Raw genomic sequence first — 15746 nt, 5'->3', positions numbered from 1 at the left:
CAGAAATAGTACCTCGGGTTAAGAACTTTGCTTCAGGATGAGAACAGAAATCGTGCTCCGGTGGCGCGGTGGCAGCAGGAGGCCCCATTAGCTAAAGTGGTGCTTCAGTTAAGAACAGTTTCAGGTTAAGAACGGACCTCCGGAATGAATTAAGTACTTAACCCGAGGTACCACTGTATTCTGGTTACTCGTTGTCCCAGAACTGGTTACTAGTGCAGATAATCTCATAAGAATTGGAGCAAAGCACACTTGGATCAAAAGAACTCCATCTTTCCATTCACAAAGGAAGGCTTTAGGAAGAGCGGAAATAGAGAAATTAAACTTTTTGCTTATCCTAAGAAAAACAGTTGTGGTTACAGATAATTTACTCCTTTCTTCCTAGTTTACTATAAGACCCAACCCTTGTGAAATGGCAATCACAGTTAAAATGGGGAGAAATGTAGTTTCAAAACATTCTTCCTACTTACTCTTTCCCCTCCTTGGATCTAAAACCAGTCTTCTAAATAATCATTTTATATTTGGATGGTGGTAGTCAACTAAATCCTACTCAAAGTAGACCTATTGAAACTAAGGAACCTAACTTAGTCATGTCCATTAAATTCAAAGGGACTATTCTGGTTAGGACTAGCAAATACCACCCATACTGCCAAAATACTCTTTCCTCACACATCTAAATGTTATAAATACAATTCTACAAAGACAATACGCACACACTGTAAACATAAGGAATAATATATGTAAGTGAATAGATAAGAGGTATTCATACATTTATGTGTATAAAAAGGCTTTCTTATTTAGATGTAATCAATAATAGCTTAATTTAACTGCTACCTATTGAGCTGGTTTTTTTTTTAAGTGATCAAATGTTCAAGACAACACCATCCCAGTGACATTCTCCCTTCTTTTGTATGCTATTATAGTTTCATACTTAACTTTATAGATGAAGTAGAACTTGATAAATATAAATGTGTAAGTGTCATTTGTAGCAGGTTGTTTCAGAAAGTTGGGAGAATGGGGAAAGTTTTAATAGGAAATATTTTACTAGTAGGCATAAGCAGGAGAGGCATTGAATTAAATCCAAGAGGGCAAGGAAGGTCATAGGCTTTGTTTTGACATTTGGTAAATGGCACCATTTCCCCTGCTTTAAGGCGATTTTATTTGTTATCTTTGTGATATCAACCACCGTTAGCAATCCCTAACCCCATCTCAGTCCTATTTGCATGCCTAGAAATCAATGTACTGCTTGATAATGGATGAAGTAACGGCTGCTATGCTTAACAGGCCTGGAAAGAAAGTGCCAAGAATTAATGTGGTTGTACAGAGGAGAGGAACAATGATCACAACTGAGTAGCAGTGCAGGTCAGAGACAAATGTGGGCATCCCAAAAGATGGAAAGAAAAAGAAGCAGGAGAAGAAAGAAAGAAAGAAAGAGAGAGAAAGAAAGAAAAATTGGGCAGGGGAGATGAAGGCAAAACCAGCTGAGGAGGGAGTTGGGATGGCACTGCTCATTCGCTAAGCTACAACTCCAGCATGTGTTTAAAATCTTGCACTCCAGAACTCTGGTAGTTGATAGTAGAAATTATTCCTGAGTAGGATTGGACTGAGTTCAGCCCTTTGTTTAAGTGTGCACAGGGTTGCAGCCTAAGTATTAGAGTGTGTAAGACTCCATACAAAGAAAAAAAGCAAAAGTTGTTGCTGAAACTTATAAACTGTAGAAATACTTGCTTGATTGCAGGGCAGGGAATATGCTTTGTTACTTATAATGGGTTGTGGGTTGCATTCAACATAGTGCCAAAGCTAAGGTTCTGCCAGCGCAAGGATTTCTCCTTGAGTAATGGAGCATTGCTTCGCACTCCTCTCCCTGTGTGCTACCTAAATCTACTCTGGAATTTTCTCCAACTCTCCAGAGTGGGGTTGGGGGACAGTGGAGGGGGTGTGCTGGGGGGGTGTCCCATTGCACTAGTGGTAATCCTTGTGGGCGAGCAGATATTTTGCTGAATACCACCTTAAATAATTATCTTTTTGCAAAGCAAGATTGGTCTGCTAGGGGGAAAAAATAGAAAAGCAGAACAGAGATCAAGTACTTTGAATTTCATGGACATTACTAACATGTTGTGTTATTGGATACCAAACTGCAATTTGTTTCTGCTCTTCTTTTTAAAGAAGAGTCATGAGGTGATGATATTGACAAAGGAGAAGCCTTTTAAAAGGAAGACTTTAAACAATATCTGAGAAATTGCTGAAATTGTTTGTCTTCTAATAATATTATTAACTTTTGCCCCATTAAGAACAAGAGAAATTATGTGAAAGCAATCTGGAGATGTTTTGGTAGTGGAGATCACTGTTTAGTTTACATGTTCCACCATTCCTATTTTTCTAATCCTGATGAGTAATTTGAAAGAACAATTCAAAACTTTAGCTGAGTCTTTGATCTTGGATTAGAACATTCACAAAATAGTAACCTGACCCCATTCTTTGGTTTAGCCTTCCATTCAGTTTTGAAAAACTGTTAGAAGGAAGACTTACGAAGAAAAGCTCCAAAAGAGCAATACAGGCACAGCATCCTTTTTAAGCTTGCTGCCCTTTTGCTTAATTTGTACGTTTGACTCAGTCTACACCTTTTCATAGATCTGTGCTCTTGGCATTACTCAGTCCTTGAATGGCATTTGGACATGACCCTGTATTTCAGCATAATTCTTAAAACCTCAGTGAATAGCTTTTCTGGTTGTTTTCAGCACACTCCAAAGAAGATGAGTCAAGGACCCACTCTCTTTTCTTGTGGAATTATGGGTGAGTAAGGAGAAAGCCTCTAATTTTTTATTGCACGTTATAATGCTGGCGGGAAATGCAACAGGGCTCTCGGAGCTAGGGATGGGGGGAATCTGTCATTTTCAGTAATATATGCATTTTTATGCATACTTTACCATAGGATGTGCATTTTTGTACACATTATTTGGCTGGAGAAATTTAATTCAGTTTGCTTTTAAAGGCAAATCTAACTAATCTGCACTTTCAAAAGCAATACACAAACCGAAACACATTAATCTTTCAGAATTTTCACTTCTCCAAATTTTGCTACGTGGTTCTCCCTCATTCCTACTTGGAGCTGATTCAGTGTTTGTTACGAGCAAAAGCTGGGTGTGTTTTTTTGCAAGCTGAGAAATCCATTTCCTAATTTCTCATGCGCTTTTCTTTAAATTCCATATGGTTGGCAGTTGATCTGCTTTATGTTACACAATATAGCGCTCAGCTGATGAGCTCTGTGTGTGCCCTGCATGTCAAAACTCCAGGTGACCTCAGTCTCATCTCAAATATTGTAGAAGTTAGTAAATCACCCATCTTCACTCCGGTCTAAACCAGATGTACTTAATTGAGACAACGGACTAGGATTCCAGATTCCAAGCAAAGCATTCTAGTGTCTTGAAAAATCAGCTCAGTGACACATCTGGTATATTCAAACTTTACGTTTAGTGATGCTTGATAATCGAGTTCCATTTATTCACAGGTATGAACTAAAATTTGCCTGCTTGCTCCAAACCTGGGTTTTGCATTGCTGAGTATTTCAAGGCTATCTTATTTTGAATCTCACTTATTTTAACAGTAATACATAAAAGTGAAGTGATACATTCATTCCTAGTCTGTGTAGTGTTTAAGAGGAAGTGTAGTGTAATGTTTAAAACTTCACAGTATAGTATTTAAAAAAGAAACAATAATAATTGGGCAATCACTATTTAATTGGTATTCTTCTGCTGCAATCAACAAAAGTTCATACTGTACTGGCACACAAGCTGCCATCCGTGTGTGTGTGTGTGTGTGTGTTATACAGCCTTATGATGTTTGAGGTTTGGCTGGATGCTCTTGGAGGGCTGGCAGTTCTGAAAGATGTAGTACTGCATTGTGTTCATTAGTTTCTTATATGACTGGGCAATGACCTCCAGACCCAATTAAAACTTTAGGCCCAACTATTCTATAACAAAAGCTGGTACTTTACAAACAAAGAATCTGTTCCCACCATTCACAGGCATTACCCTCATTAGTATTAATGGGAGCTGAGCAACTGTATTGGGAGAGACATTTCTCAAGCTTCCAGACAGGAAAGTCATCTGAGATGAGAGTGAGGGGGAAATACAAAGTGTTTTTGAATTATTATGATTCTTTTGCCTCAGATGGAAGGTGCAGGCTTCAAAGTAAAAAAATAAAGTGACAGAAACAGTCTATTCTATTTATGTTTTATGTGAAGAATCAAACAAGAAACAAATAATACCAAATCAATTAGCCAAACAATATATAGAAGTCTAAGAAGCTTGTTTATGACTACTTTTCTTTAAAACTTTTCCCATTCAAGCTACACTGATATGGTCTTTATTTGCTAAAGTGTCCTGTTTCCAAGGGAACCTAATCTTACCTTGCTGACCATAGCATCCCCTGTGCAATTTTCTTTGTCAGTTCCAGTGAAAAAGAGCAAATCCCATTGGCATTATATTTTTTTTGCTTTGTAATGTTCGTCATCTCTTCCAATGCCTTCTTCCTTGGCCCAGATTAACCAACCATTGTTGAAACTTGCCCAGATAGGTTCAGTGCTGACAACCACAATGAATTTCCAACTGCCAAGCTACTTCTGATTAGATAGTTTTGTTCCTACTTGTTCAAAGGGTCAAGACAAATGCATCGTTACAGATTTGGATTTGGATTAGAGCCAGTGGGAAGTCAAGAAATACACTGCCACATGGGACATCTAAGGACTGGAGAGAGAGAGACCACGCTTGGCTGGCTTTCTAGTCTCCTCAGTCTGAACAGGCAATGTCAGCAGCGAGCCAGCAGTAAATCACACTATACAAGTTAGAGTTAACTCCTTATTAGCAAAAACATGTTCTGCACAGGAGTGTCAGGCCTAATGAGCACAGCAAGTCATCTCAGGTAGGTCTTGCCCCCATGAAGCAGTTGCTGAGACTGAAGGTTTCCGCCTCCCCACAGCTGCCAAAGTTCCCTCCTATCCAGGGTATTTTCCAAGCAATCAGAGACTGTATCTGTGCATTGCCAATCTTTCATCCGCCCTTTTCATGTCCCTTCTGGTTCTGGGAGACAATGGAGGAGGCGAGCTTGTTGCAGCAGGAGGGGAAGGCACCATGACTCTTTACCAACCTGACTCATCTCTGCCTCTTGGCCTCTCTCCTCCCACCCTCCTGCTTCAGCTTCTGGACTTCTTTCTGCCACTGTCCTTCCCAGCTCACTAAGCCTTGTGACCTCCTCAGCTTCCAACACCTCCTTTTCTGAGTCTTCTCCCTCTGATCACTCATCATTGTCCCACCACCACTCCCCAGGTTTTGAGCCTTTCTTCTCTTGGGGGTTCCCAGCTGGTTCCTCCCACCATTCATCTGTGCCCAACCAGTCTAATATAGGCAGGATGTTGTGAGAACTAATTGTCTATTTGGATTTCAGCAGGGGGGGGGGGGAGATATAGATAAAGCTGGCATATCCATAGATATGGATGACCTTGAGAAGCTGTTGTGAAAGTCTAGAATTGGAATGATAACAAGATAAGGTCTGTGACAGGCCATCTTTGCCCAGAGCATGGACTGAGGCAAATGGGAAAGAGTGACTTATATCTACTGCTTTATAAGTCATAGGGAAACTTTTCTTTTGGCCCTGCCAGTTATGTCAACTTGCTTTAAAGAGAAGACTAGGCAAACCAAACACTTTTGTAGAACCTCTTTAGCACTATTCAGCACAAAGCCTGAGGAGGGATTTTGAGTGTGGTCGACCAAACACGCTTAGAATTCTTCTTTAGACATATAAGATGAATACATGAAAATCTGGAGTGGAACTGTATGGATATTGGGTGTGGGTTTGTATATGGGCCCCCTCTCCATTCGCCCCACATATAAATAGGACTTTGATCTCAAGTGTGATGATGCCATATCTTCCAATATTTCTATTATGTTCTCATGTTCCCTATTAAATTTTTTTTGATAAATCTATGAAAACTTCACACATTTGAGTTGGATTGAAATATTTGAGATTTTTTTTGCCATTTTTTGAATAAAAAAATTAATATGCTTTGGGCTTTCCTCTTTCTGCAGCTATTTTAGTTGCTTTTAGGCTTTATAACCCTAACCAAGTTATTGGCGTTCATTTAATATTGTGTTTCTATTAGAGTACTATCATTAACTTTCTTAGGCTTTCAGTTTGTCTGAAAAGGGGCTGTTTCCCCTTTCAGGCTTTGTTTTCACCCCTTCTGTCACTTTCACACTAGCACTGCTTGATGACAATTACTGAAGCATGTCCCTTAAAAAAGTGGTGGAAACAACCTTTTATCAGCTTTATTTGGAGAAAATGTGTGTGTATATTTCCTAGTAGCATTCATTGGCAATCTCTCTCTCTCTCTCTCTCTCTCTCTCTCTCTCTCTCTCTCTCTCTCTCTCACACACACACACACACACACACACTTATTTATCATAACACAGTTATATTTGAAGAAAAAGTATCTGTATACATATTGCTCATTTGCATTAATTTGCTGTCTCTCCATCATCACAACACTGGTTTTGCTAAGGGAAAACCAGTTTTGTAGGGGGAAACAATAAAAAACTAATTTCTGCTTAATCATATGCATCTTTACTCTGTTGTATGTGCTGCTAAGCTCAATGGAGCTTGCTCTCAAGTAAACAGGCAGAGGGTTTCAGCCTTTCCTGGTGAATAGTTAATGTAGATAACTGAAAAGGCCTCAGATACCACTTGATACACTATTAAAAAACATCAATCTTCATCAAATATTTGTCAAGTCACAGTGCCCTACATCATTTCCCCCCCTTTTCTTAAAGGGCAAGAATCCTCTGAGTTTTAAAAATGTTGAAATTGGTATAATTACCGCCAAGAGAAGAGTGTCCCTGATTTTTGTTTTGCAGGAAAAAGCATAGAAGATGAAAAACGTATTGCTATAAATTCAGCCTTGAGCAAGAACAATTTTGTATGCCTTGCTTGAGTAGCTCTTGAATCATGTGCAAATAAATCGTTGCTGTTATGGAACAGAATATTTCTTTTATCCTCCCAGACAGCCAATATTATATTTCTCCAGTAAAAAGGTATACAAATGTAGTGGGTGGGAGGGTCACAAAGAGAAGCTGGTTCAACATAATGTTTAGGCAGTGAAACTATGGGTTTTTTACTTTTAAAAAATATGTTCTGTAGCCAAAGGAAGAATTGAAGCAAATATTTAATGCAATGCTGCACCCTAATTCCTCTCTTAGAGATTAAAAGGAAAATATTGGCTGCCGTTCTCAAGCTGCCTTTCCCAGAGTTGGTCCATTCATGTCAGTAGTGGAATTTGGCTAGCTTTAGGATTTTGTATTGCGAATGTTCAGTATTAATAGTGGTAAAAAAAGACCTTCCTGCACAAATTTATTCTGTTGTTTTACTAAAGGAGCATTGGTTACTTGGAGGCAACCTGATGCTCAGAGTTATGATGCACAATTCTTAAGGAAGAGTCCCTATAAAGGCAGCATCTAATTCTGAGGTTTAACAGCTAGGAGGGAGAGTTTGCTGAACCCCTGTGGGGTTTAATGTTTTGGAGCATTTGGCTCCCATCTTATCTGTACACTAGGGGTTGAAGCACTGAACACATTCTGCAGTATATATCCAGACACTGGCGTATGCTCTGAATATACCTAAAGCAGATGCAGAGCTTTTACAAACAGCATTGAGGGTGTTGACTAGTTTCTTAAAGTAGCTGGCATGGCAGGAACTCATGTTGTTGAAAAGAGATGCAAAAGCCACGTGCCCAAGAGAAAGATATACAGTGGTACCTTGGGTTACAGATGCTTCAGGTTACAGATGCTTCAGGTTACAGACTCCGCTAACCCAGAAATAGTACCTCGGGTTAAGAACTTTGCTTCAGGATGAGAACACAAATCGTGCTCCGGCGGCGAGGCGGCAGTGGGAGGCCCCATTAGCTAAACTGGTACCTCAGGTTAAGAACAGTTTCAGGTTAAGAATGGACCTCCAGAACGAATTAAGTTCTTAACCCGAGGTACCACTGTAATAATCTTTAACTTCAATTAGAACTGGGCCAAACCAGAAGCTCGTCTTCTGTAGTATATGCTTCTTTTCTCATAGACAATGTAACTGGTAATGTTCATTGATCTCCTCTCAGTTCTGCCTCAAATACACTAGATCTGCAGTCGACATGTCCAAAGGGATTTTGATGTCTGCCTGAGACGCTAAATCCAAGCAATGCCTCCAGCTGTGATGGTAAAAATAAAACACAGAGCCAAATAGTTGACAATTTTCTGATGTAATGGCAGAATTTGGATGCATCTCCCACTTCTTATAGGTCAGCCACATGCTTTATTAGGAAACCAGTAGAATTGGCAGGCACTGTTTCAACAAACATGCAACAGTTTATGGATCAAAATATAAAATTGTTAGAGAGCCAGTTCGAGGGAAGTTTCATTCACTCCTCATTTTCAGCGTGTGTGTCTAGTGACAGCTGATGGGGAGCACAGACACAGCTTTTAGCCCTTCATGTTACAATTTATTTTTCTGGGTTATACCTTGAACCCTTTACAATATGGAAATATAAGCATTTAATCTTTCTTGGCTCCTTCTTTATTAAACGAAGCAGTAAGAGCAGTTCAGCAATGGAACCAATTTCCTAGAGTTGGTGTTCTGTCCCTTGCTGTGGTCTTCAAGCAGAAGGCAGACAACCATATCTTGAGGATTCTCTGTATTTCCTGCATCGAACAGTGGGACTGCAAAGCCCCTTCCAACTCTTATTCTTTTAATGCAGCCAGCAACCACAGTAGTTTAACATTTTCTTAAGCAAGAGCTAAAGGTAAAAATGGTTGCTCCCAACCTTTTTGTTAATCGAAAACTCTATTTAATTTGGAATTAGTCATTGAGAATTTCACTTCAACAGCTTTGCCTCATGTTTGGTGGCCATGATTCAATAAACATCAGTAACAGGGCAAAATATTTGCTTACTACTTAAAGCTATTTGAACTACCTTTAATGAGATTGTTTTAAGGCACACACATAATTTTGCTGGCATTATTTCATCCCACTTTTTTGCCTTTGTGAAAAGGAACTTTCTGTGTTGTACTGATTTTTAAAAGCTTTATAAGAGAGAGAGAGAGAGAGAGAGGGAGAGATGAAAAAATAATGCTGGATGCAAAATTCAGAAATATAATAAAAGGAAATTTACACTGATTTGATTTTGGCATCATTGTTTTAAAATATAAATAGCATCATTTGTTACGAGAGCTACGTGACTTGTGCTGGAGCTATCTTAATAGATGGTTAGGAATAAGGACATTTTGCTGCACTCTTCCTTCCAAAATGGATCATCTAATTTTCCACTTGGGAGGTGCTGAGTACAAAAGTAGCAATGGGAGATGGATAGTGTGCTGGAATGTTGGAGAGGAATCCGTGTCCTTTGTTCTGCTGGTTTTGCTCCAACCAGGGGTGGCGGGCTCTACTGTATCATTGCACCACCTGCCGCACCAGCCTCTGGGGGACCTGCGGCCTTTCAGATGTGCCTCTACAGTATAAGATGGAGCTCTAACTCCCATCAGTCACAGACAGCATGGCCAATAGTTGGGGATGGTGGGAGTTGTAGTCTGGGCCGAACTCAGGGTGTTACTATTGCTGTATAAAGCCCTGAACCACTTTGGGACAGTTTGCTTGAAGGATTGTCTCAGCCCATAGGCACCCATTTGACCATTTGGATCTATGAAACTGGCACTTCTTCAAGTTCCACATAATGTGTGTTCTGCACTTGCAAGAAATCTGTCCTTTAGTGTGGTAGCACCGATATTTCAGAAGTTCCTGCCCACTGATATTAGGCAGGTGCCACCACTGTCTTGTTTTTTGCCTCCTGCAAGCTTACCCAGACACGGAACTTTAGCATGCAATTTTGACAAGTGTTTTAGAATTACTTATTCTGTTTTCTGTTACATATATTTTTATGCAGCTAGTTTTGAATGCTAGTTTCTTAGTGGCATTTTTAATGAATATTTCATGCTGTTCGTTGTAAGCAGCTTGGAGGTCTTTTGTTAAACTTTAATTTATTGTAATTGGACATTGGTTAAATAAAATATAACTAAATAGGGCAGCAACATACCAAGCTGGTGTCTATAACACCAGCAACAGATGGTGAGGGAAGAGGCTTCCTTCCGGTTATGCCTAAGTGGGTTGTGGGCTGCTTCTCTCTTCTGGCATTGCCTTGGGGAAGTGGGGCATAAATGTTTGCTGGTTTGTTTGCAAGAGAACAGTGGGGCTTGGTGATAAATGTTCCACGTCCTCACACTAGCTTAGGTGTAGGGGAATTCCTGTTAAATGTGACCATTGTGGTCGTCTCTGAGGCAACCTTTCTGAGGTGAAGGCTGTGGTGCTCTTAGGAAACGAAGTGTGAGATGGAGGCTACAGTTAGGAGTCCACACCTTACATAAATCCCTATAAGAGTTCTGAAGAAAGAAAAAGGAACTCTGAGGCTCCCGAATCAGGATTTCAAGCTCTTCAATCTGTCAACATTGTTTCCAGACTTGTATGCCTCACCTCTTCCTGTTGCCAAGTGTCCACATAAAACAGATTGTCTAAATGACTAATTGCTACGTACGTATAACAGGAAATAATTTGAGTGAAGCTCTTATTCCATTCCTGTTGACTACACTTTGCTCTTTCGACTAATTAATCTATAGAAAGTAGTTAACCCCCTACCCCATTTTGCATCAACAGTACCACTCTCCCTGAATATTCTGTGTGGTAGGGGACCCTTGCATTTTGCATTGGCTGGTAAGCTAGCTCTGATGTGAAATCTTAATGTGTCATCTGCAGGACTGAATGGGGGATGCTTGCCTGTTTTTTTGACAGAAGCAGACGTGTATGTGTGTGGGAGTAGCCACACCCTGACTCTGCCGTCTCTAGTCTCTCCTCAGCCCTTTCTTAATCTTGATGTTTGTTCAAGTGGTGCCAAGTACAGGTTATCCAGTCTCCTCAGGGAATAGCTGTGGAGGTCTGATGAGCAAAGCAGATTTTCAGATGAGTGATTCCTTATTGGGCAGAGGTGCCAGTTTCTGGCCTTGATCTTTCTTAGGCCTGTTGTCTTTTTTCACACACAAAAAGCACTTGAAGGCACTTTCTTTGTCCCAGGTATGCATAGTGAAGTTGCACCCTCATTTTGGACATATTAAAGGGCATTTTCCTATCATTCCAAAATCAGCTAAATAATGCCATGAAGCGTCAATTCAAACTAAATGTTTTCCAGGACATGATCTGGCCATGCTGGGGCATGTTTGGAAAACATCGCCACAAAGAATTACAGGAAATGTCAACTTTGTCCAGAATGATTTTGGACTCTCAGTTTCTTAGGGAACATGGAAAAATAACTTTGGTACCTTTTGTGTTACCAAGGACAACTTGGCAACCAAGCGTATTCCACATTTACCAAGTGGCATGACTGGTAGGTCCAGGCCAATTTAACCATATACTTTTTCAGTTTTACATCAGTGAAGGAAGGTTTAGCACCTGTATTTCTAAAGACCATGTGTGTGTGTTGGACCAGAAGATAGAGTGGGGAGAAGACTCAAACCACCTTCCTTTTATGGGAACTTTGTGCACAAGGATTTCAGACACACAGTGATGTTGCTAATTCATTCTGAGCTCAGCAATGTTCTGTTTATTTATTTCGTATTTATTAGTAGTATTAGAGGGAAAGAGCAGAGGGAAGGCTTTTCACCTGTCTTATCCCATAGGCTCTAGAATTAAAAACAGAAAATACCAGTGAGACCTGCAACAAAATATTGCAGCATGTTTCAGTATGTTTTTGATTGTGTATCTGTGTGCGTGCGCACACACACAGATGCTTCTATACCTCCGGCTTCACCTGAATAGGCTGGTTCCTCCCTCTTGTTTTGGCTCCATTTCTTCAGCACAGTGGCACCGAGTTCATTTTTAGATGAAGCAATGCCATACCATCTAAATCAAATAAGTGGATTATTGGGAGGAGAGGAATGCATGGACTTATTTCCTTAAGAAAAAAAACTTTTAATTTTGGGGAAAGGCTTTTTTAGCTTTTAAGATTAACCTGGAGAAAAGATTAACCTGTTCATCTTGGAGCAAAATGTTGGGTCCAGTATGCATGTGTGTAAGCCACAGACCTTGCTGTGATGTTTTATTCTGATGAGGCACACTTTGTGCTGTCATTTCATTTCCCCCCCTCCAACCTAGATGCTTTATCTTTGAAAATCTTTGTGTGTATGTGTTGGGTGCAGCAGGAAAGCACGAGTGGTTTCTGTGTCATCACTGCCAGCTAATTACTGCCATTAAACTCATTCTACAATGTGAAGCCACATATTTCATAAATTGAGTGTGCAATGGAAAGTACAAACTGCTGGTTTCCTAACACTCTTGGCATACCAGGCAAATAGTACACAAGGAAGTAAATTAAATGCAGGTGCAAGAGATCATGATAAAATATTGGCAAAGAAAACTCTGCACTGTGTGATCCAAACCATTTGTATGCTCAAACCCCACCCAGACTTCAAAATATCACAAAGCCTATAAAGATGCTGAGTTGCTGCAGTATGTTGTTTTATATATTTTATGTCACAGAAAAAGATCATAGACCTATTTCCCCCATTTGCCCTATTTATTTGGTAACTTACATTTTTATTATGCTCTAACAGTATTTGTTATAATTTAAATGTAATTATTTTCAAGTATAACTGGCATTGATAATGTTTGTTTTTATGTCTGTGCCCCTCCAATGAGCGCAGGACTATAGCACCCATCATGTCTGACCACTGGCCATACTGGTTGAAGCTGATGAGAGTCAGAGTCCAAACAATATGTGAAGGGTTACAGGTTCCCCACCCGTTATAGAACAATATCAACATAACACCTATTGAGAAAGCAGCATAGTGCATCTCCTTCATAACCAGCTTCTGAAATAGTTCTTTAGTCACAACAGAAAATTAAAATTCACAACCACAAGTGGAAAACAACCTGCAGTTGTTACTAATGGAATATCTGCCAATTCAGCTCATAGGTAATACAGTGGTACCTCGGGTTACATACGCTTCAGGTTACATACGCTTCAGGTTACACAATCCGCTAACCCAGAAATAGTGCCTCAGGTTAAGAACTTTGCTTCAGGATGAGAACAGAAATTGGGCTCCGGCAGCACGGCAGCAGCAGGAGGCCCCATAAGCTAAAGTGGTGCTACAGGTTAAGAACAGTTTCAGGTTACGAACGGACCTCCGGAATGAATTAAGTACTTAACCTGAGGTACCACTGTCTCTATGTTTAGCTGGCTCCAACTCCCAAACTTTTCTGCAGGGGAAAGCTGCATTTACTTCAGTAGGCCTTGTGCCAGCTAAGGAATAGCGAGCAAGAATATTAAGGCCTGCCCCCTAAGCCATTGCCCTAGCTTTATATATGAAGTCTGATCCTATGCACGGCATTTTCCTTTTTTCAAAGCACCCTTCCATACTGTTCCATACCTTCCAACATCTTAAGTCGCAAAACCGGGATGCACGTCTCATGCTCCCACTTGAGCCATGTAACCCACATGAGATCATGGAGCCCCAAAGGGCTGCTGTACTTGCATACGATAAAATAGGATTTCCTCCCCACCCCCTCAACATTTTTTGGGAAGAGTCTGTCAACCCTTGGAGCAGATTTGGGAAGTGAGGTCTGCTGAGAGAGAGAGCCCGAAACTTGAGTCCTTCATTTCCAAGTGGTGGAGTAGCTTTGGAAACTGGGAAGGAGAAAATGTGTCTCCCCCCCCCCCATCCCCTTGCTCCCTTCCTGAAACATCCTTGTGTAGTGCAAGACTGTGAGGTTTTAAATCTTATGGTACTTATCCCCACAATCCTTACACTTACTAGAACCTGTTAGAGGAGTTTGTGCAGGCCAGATCCATCTTTCCCTTTCCTCTGAAGACTTGACTGATAGACTCGCACAACCAGCACAACTTCTGGTTTCCTTAGGTCCCTGTTACCTCTTTATTTTCGGTGGCTCCATTTTGCTTGCCAACTGCAATCACCCAGGTGAAAGCTCTGGTAACTGAAAACGGATGCTTCAAAATCTCCAGAGAGTTCACAGTCTATGAAACCGAGGCCTGGAAAAAATAAAGATGAGAAGTAATTGCAGAATTGTAATCAGCAGTAGATCTGTACAAATAAAGTATGGATAATCCTTCCAGTTATCTCTGTATTAGAAAATCTGCTGGTGCGAGACATCACCAGTTTATCAAGTGAACATCTTTTTTTATTTTTTTAGTTTAGTTCAATGAAATAAAAGAAACATTTATGTGTATATAGGACATTATTTATATATCTTCAAATATAATTTTAATTCCACTTTTCTAATTTCATATTGTATTAGTGAGTGCTGTCAATTCCTGATTTAAGGCACATTGCAGTACAGTAATAAAAAAAGAAAGCACACTTGGGTTAGCAGCACAAGTGCTCAAAAAAGCAAGAACATTTTGTTTGCAATGGTGACACAAGTATTGTCTAGCTGCATCCGAGTTTACAAAGTTCGCACTAGCCAGTGTCTGCTTTAGCTGAATCATTGTTAGAAGTGTTCCAGTTTTCTTGCAGTAGTGGTCTAATTCATAAAACTAGGTCATCAGCTAGTGATCAGCTCTGTATTCTGCTCTATTTAGCCATTAATTCCAACCAAGGCCTGCTAGTTCTTGGTTCTCTATCTGTATATTTTCCTTCCAGGTGTCTTCAAGGGCACATGAACTTTGTTTCTCATAGAAAGGCCAACTTAGAATCCTCAAAAGGTGGCATTCCTTCTCAGTTTTCCTGTGGTGTAATGTTCTTGCTAAAGCACACACGTGATGAAAGTACAATATTCTGATATTTTCCCTGAAAGAATTTTGAGGACACTACTGACATTTTTATATTGCCATTTTTATCATGTGCAGCTATGGCTGGGTGAATAGTCTATTGCATCGTGTCACCTGATTTTGTTTTGTAAGAAAAACATCCTTAGCCTGTGAGCCACTGGCTTTCCCTGAATAGACTATAGAACCACAACATTGATGACCTCTAAGGTGAACTGCTCGGGTTATTGTTGTTTACTTGCCAATGGAGACTGAAAATGTATAGGCCGAAAAGCTAAACTGATACCAGTGGCAGCAGTTGCCCACTAGACTTGCCAGGGCGGCTAGCAGGTCATGGAGGTGTGGTCAGTGGGGTCAATGGTGTGTGATCAAGCTGTCTAGAGTAGCCACTTGCATATTGTCCCCAAAGAGAATATACATAAACAAAAATTAAGATGAAAGACAACATTGGTTTGCATAGAATTGCATATTCTAATTTGTATGTCTAGATAAAAGCTTATGAATGAATACTATAATGGTTAAACCAACCACTGCATTTAAGAGAACACAGGCAAAGGGATAATTTATTTACTGAAGAATGGGTGTACTGGTGCAACAAGGCTCAAGATAATATGCAACCATATGTACTGTTGGAAACAAGTTTAAAGAGTAACTATTGGTCTTTACATATAATACTTTATTTGCTTATTTATTTTTGCCTGCTTGAGAGTTTGCATGCTCGTTTATTAGTTTATGCTGCATCTTTACTTTTTTGTTTTGTTTTGCAAAGAAAATTGATAAAATGAAAATGAAAAATAAGAGTAGAACACATCTCCCCATAGTGGGGGAGACTATGACCAGGTGATCTGTCTGTGTCCAGCTGCAAAGAATCAATGGGCAACTTCAGGGCCTCGGC

The 15746-nt window shown here is 40.1% G+C and overlaps 1 protein-coding gene across 6 annotated transcripts in view; it reads left to right on the top strand.

Annotated features, from left to right (window-relative positions):
- The window catches only part of FAM53B (family with sequence similarity 53 member B), a 121867-nt gene that overhangs the window by 43404 nt on the left and 62717 nt on the right, over positions 1-15746 (top strand). For all 6 annotated transcript variants that reach the window (XM_082222793.1, XM_082222792.1, XM_082222796.1 and 3 more), the window contains one exon: positions 2736-2790. In XM_082222793.1, the coding sequence (XP_082078919.1) occupies positions 2736-2790 (55 nt within the window). The remainder of the gene's footprint in view (positions 1-2735; positions 2791-15746) is intronic.

Source organism: Podarcis vaucheri (assembly GCF_965113315.1).
Source record: "Podarcis vaucheri genome assembly, chromosome: 5".
NCBI classification, from domain to species: Eukaryota; Metazoa; Chordata; class Lepidosauria; order Squamata; family Lacertidae; genus Podarcis; species Podarcis vaucheri.
The sequence above is the reverse complement of the archived record's forward strand: the minus strand, read 5'-3'. Positions and strand labels throughout refer to the sequence as shown.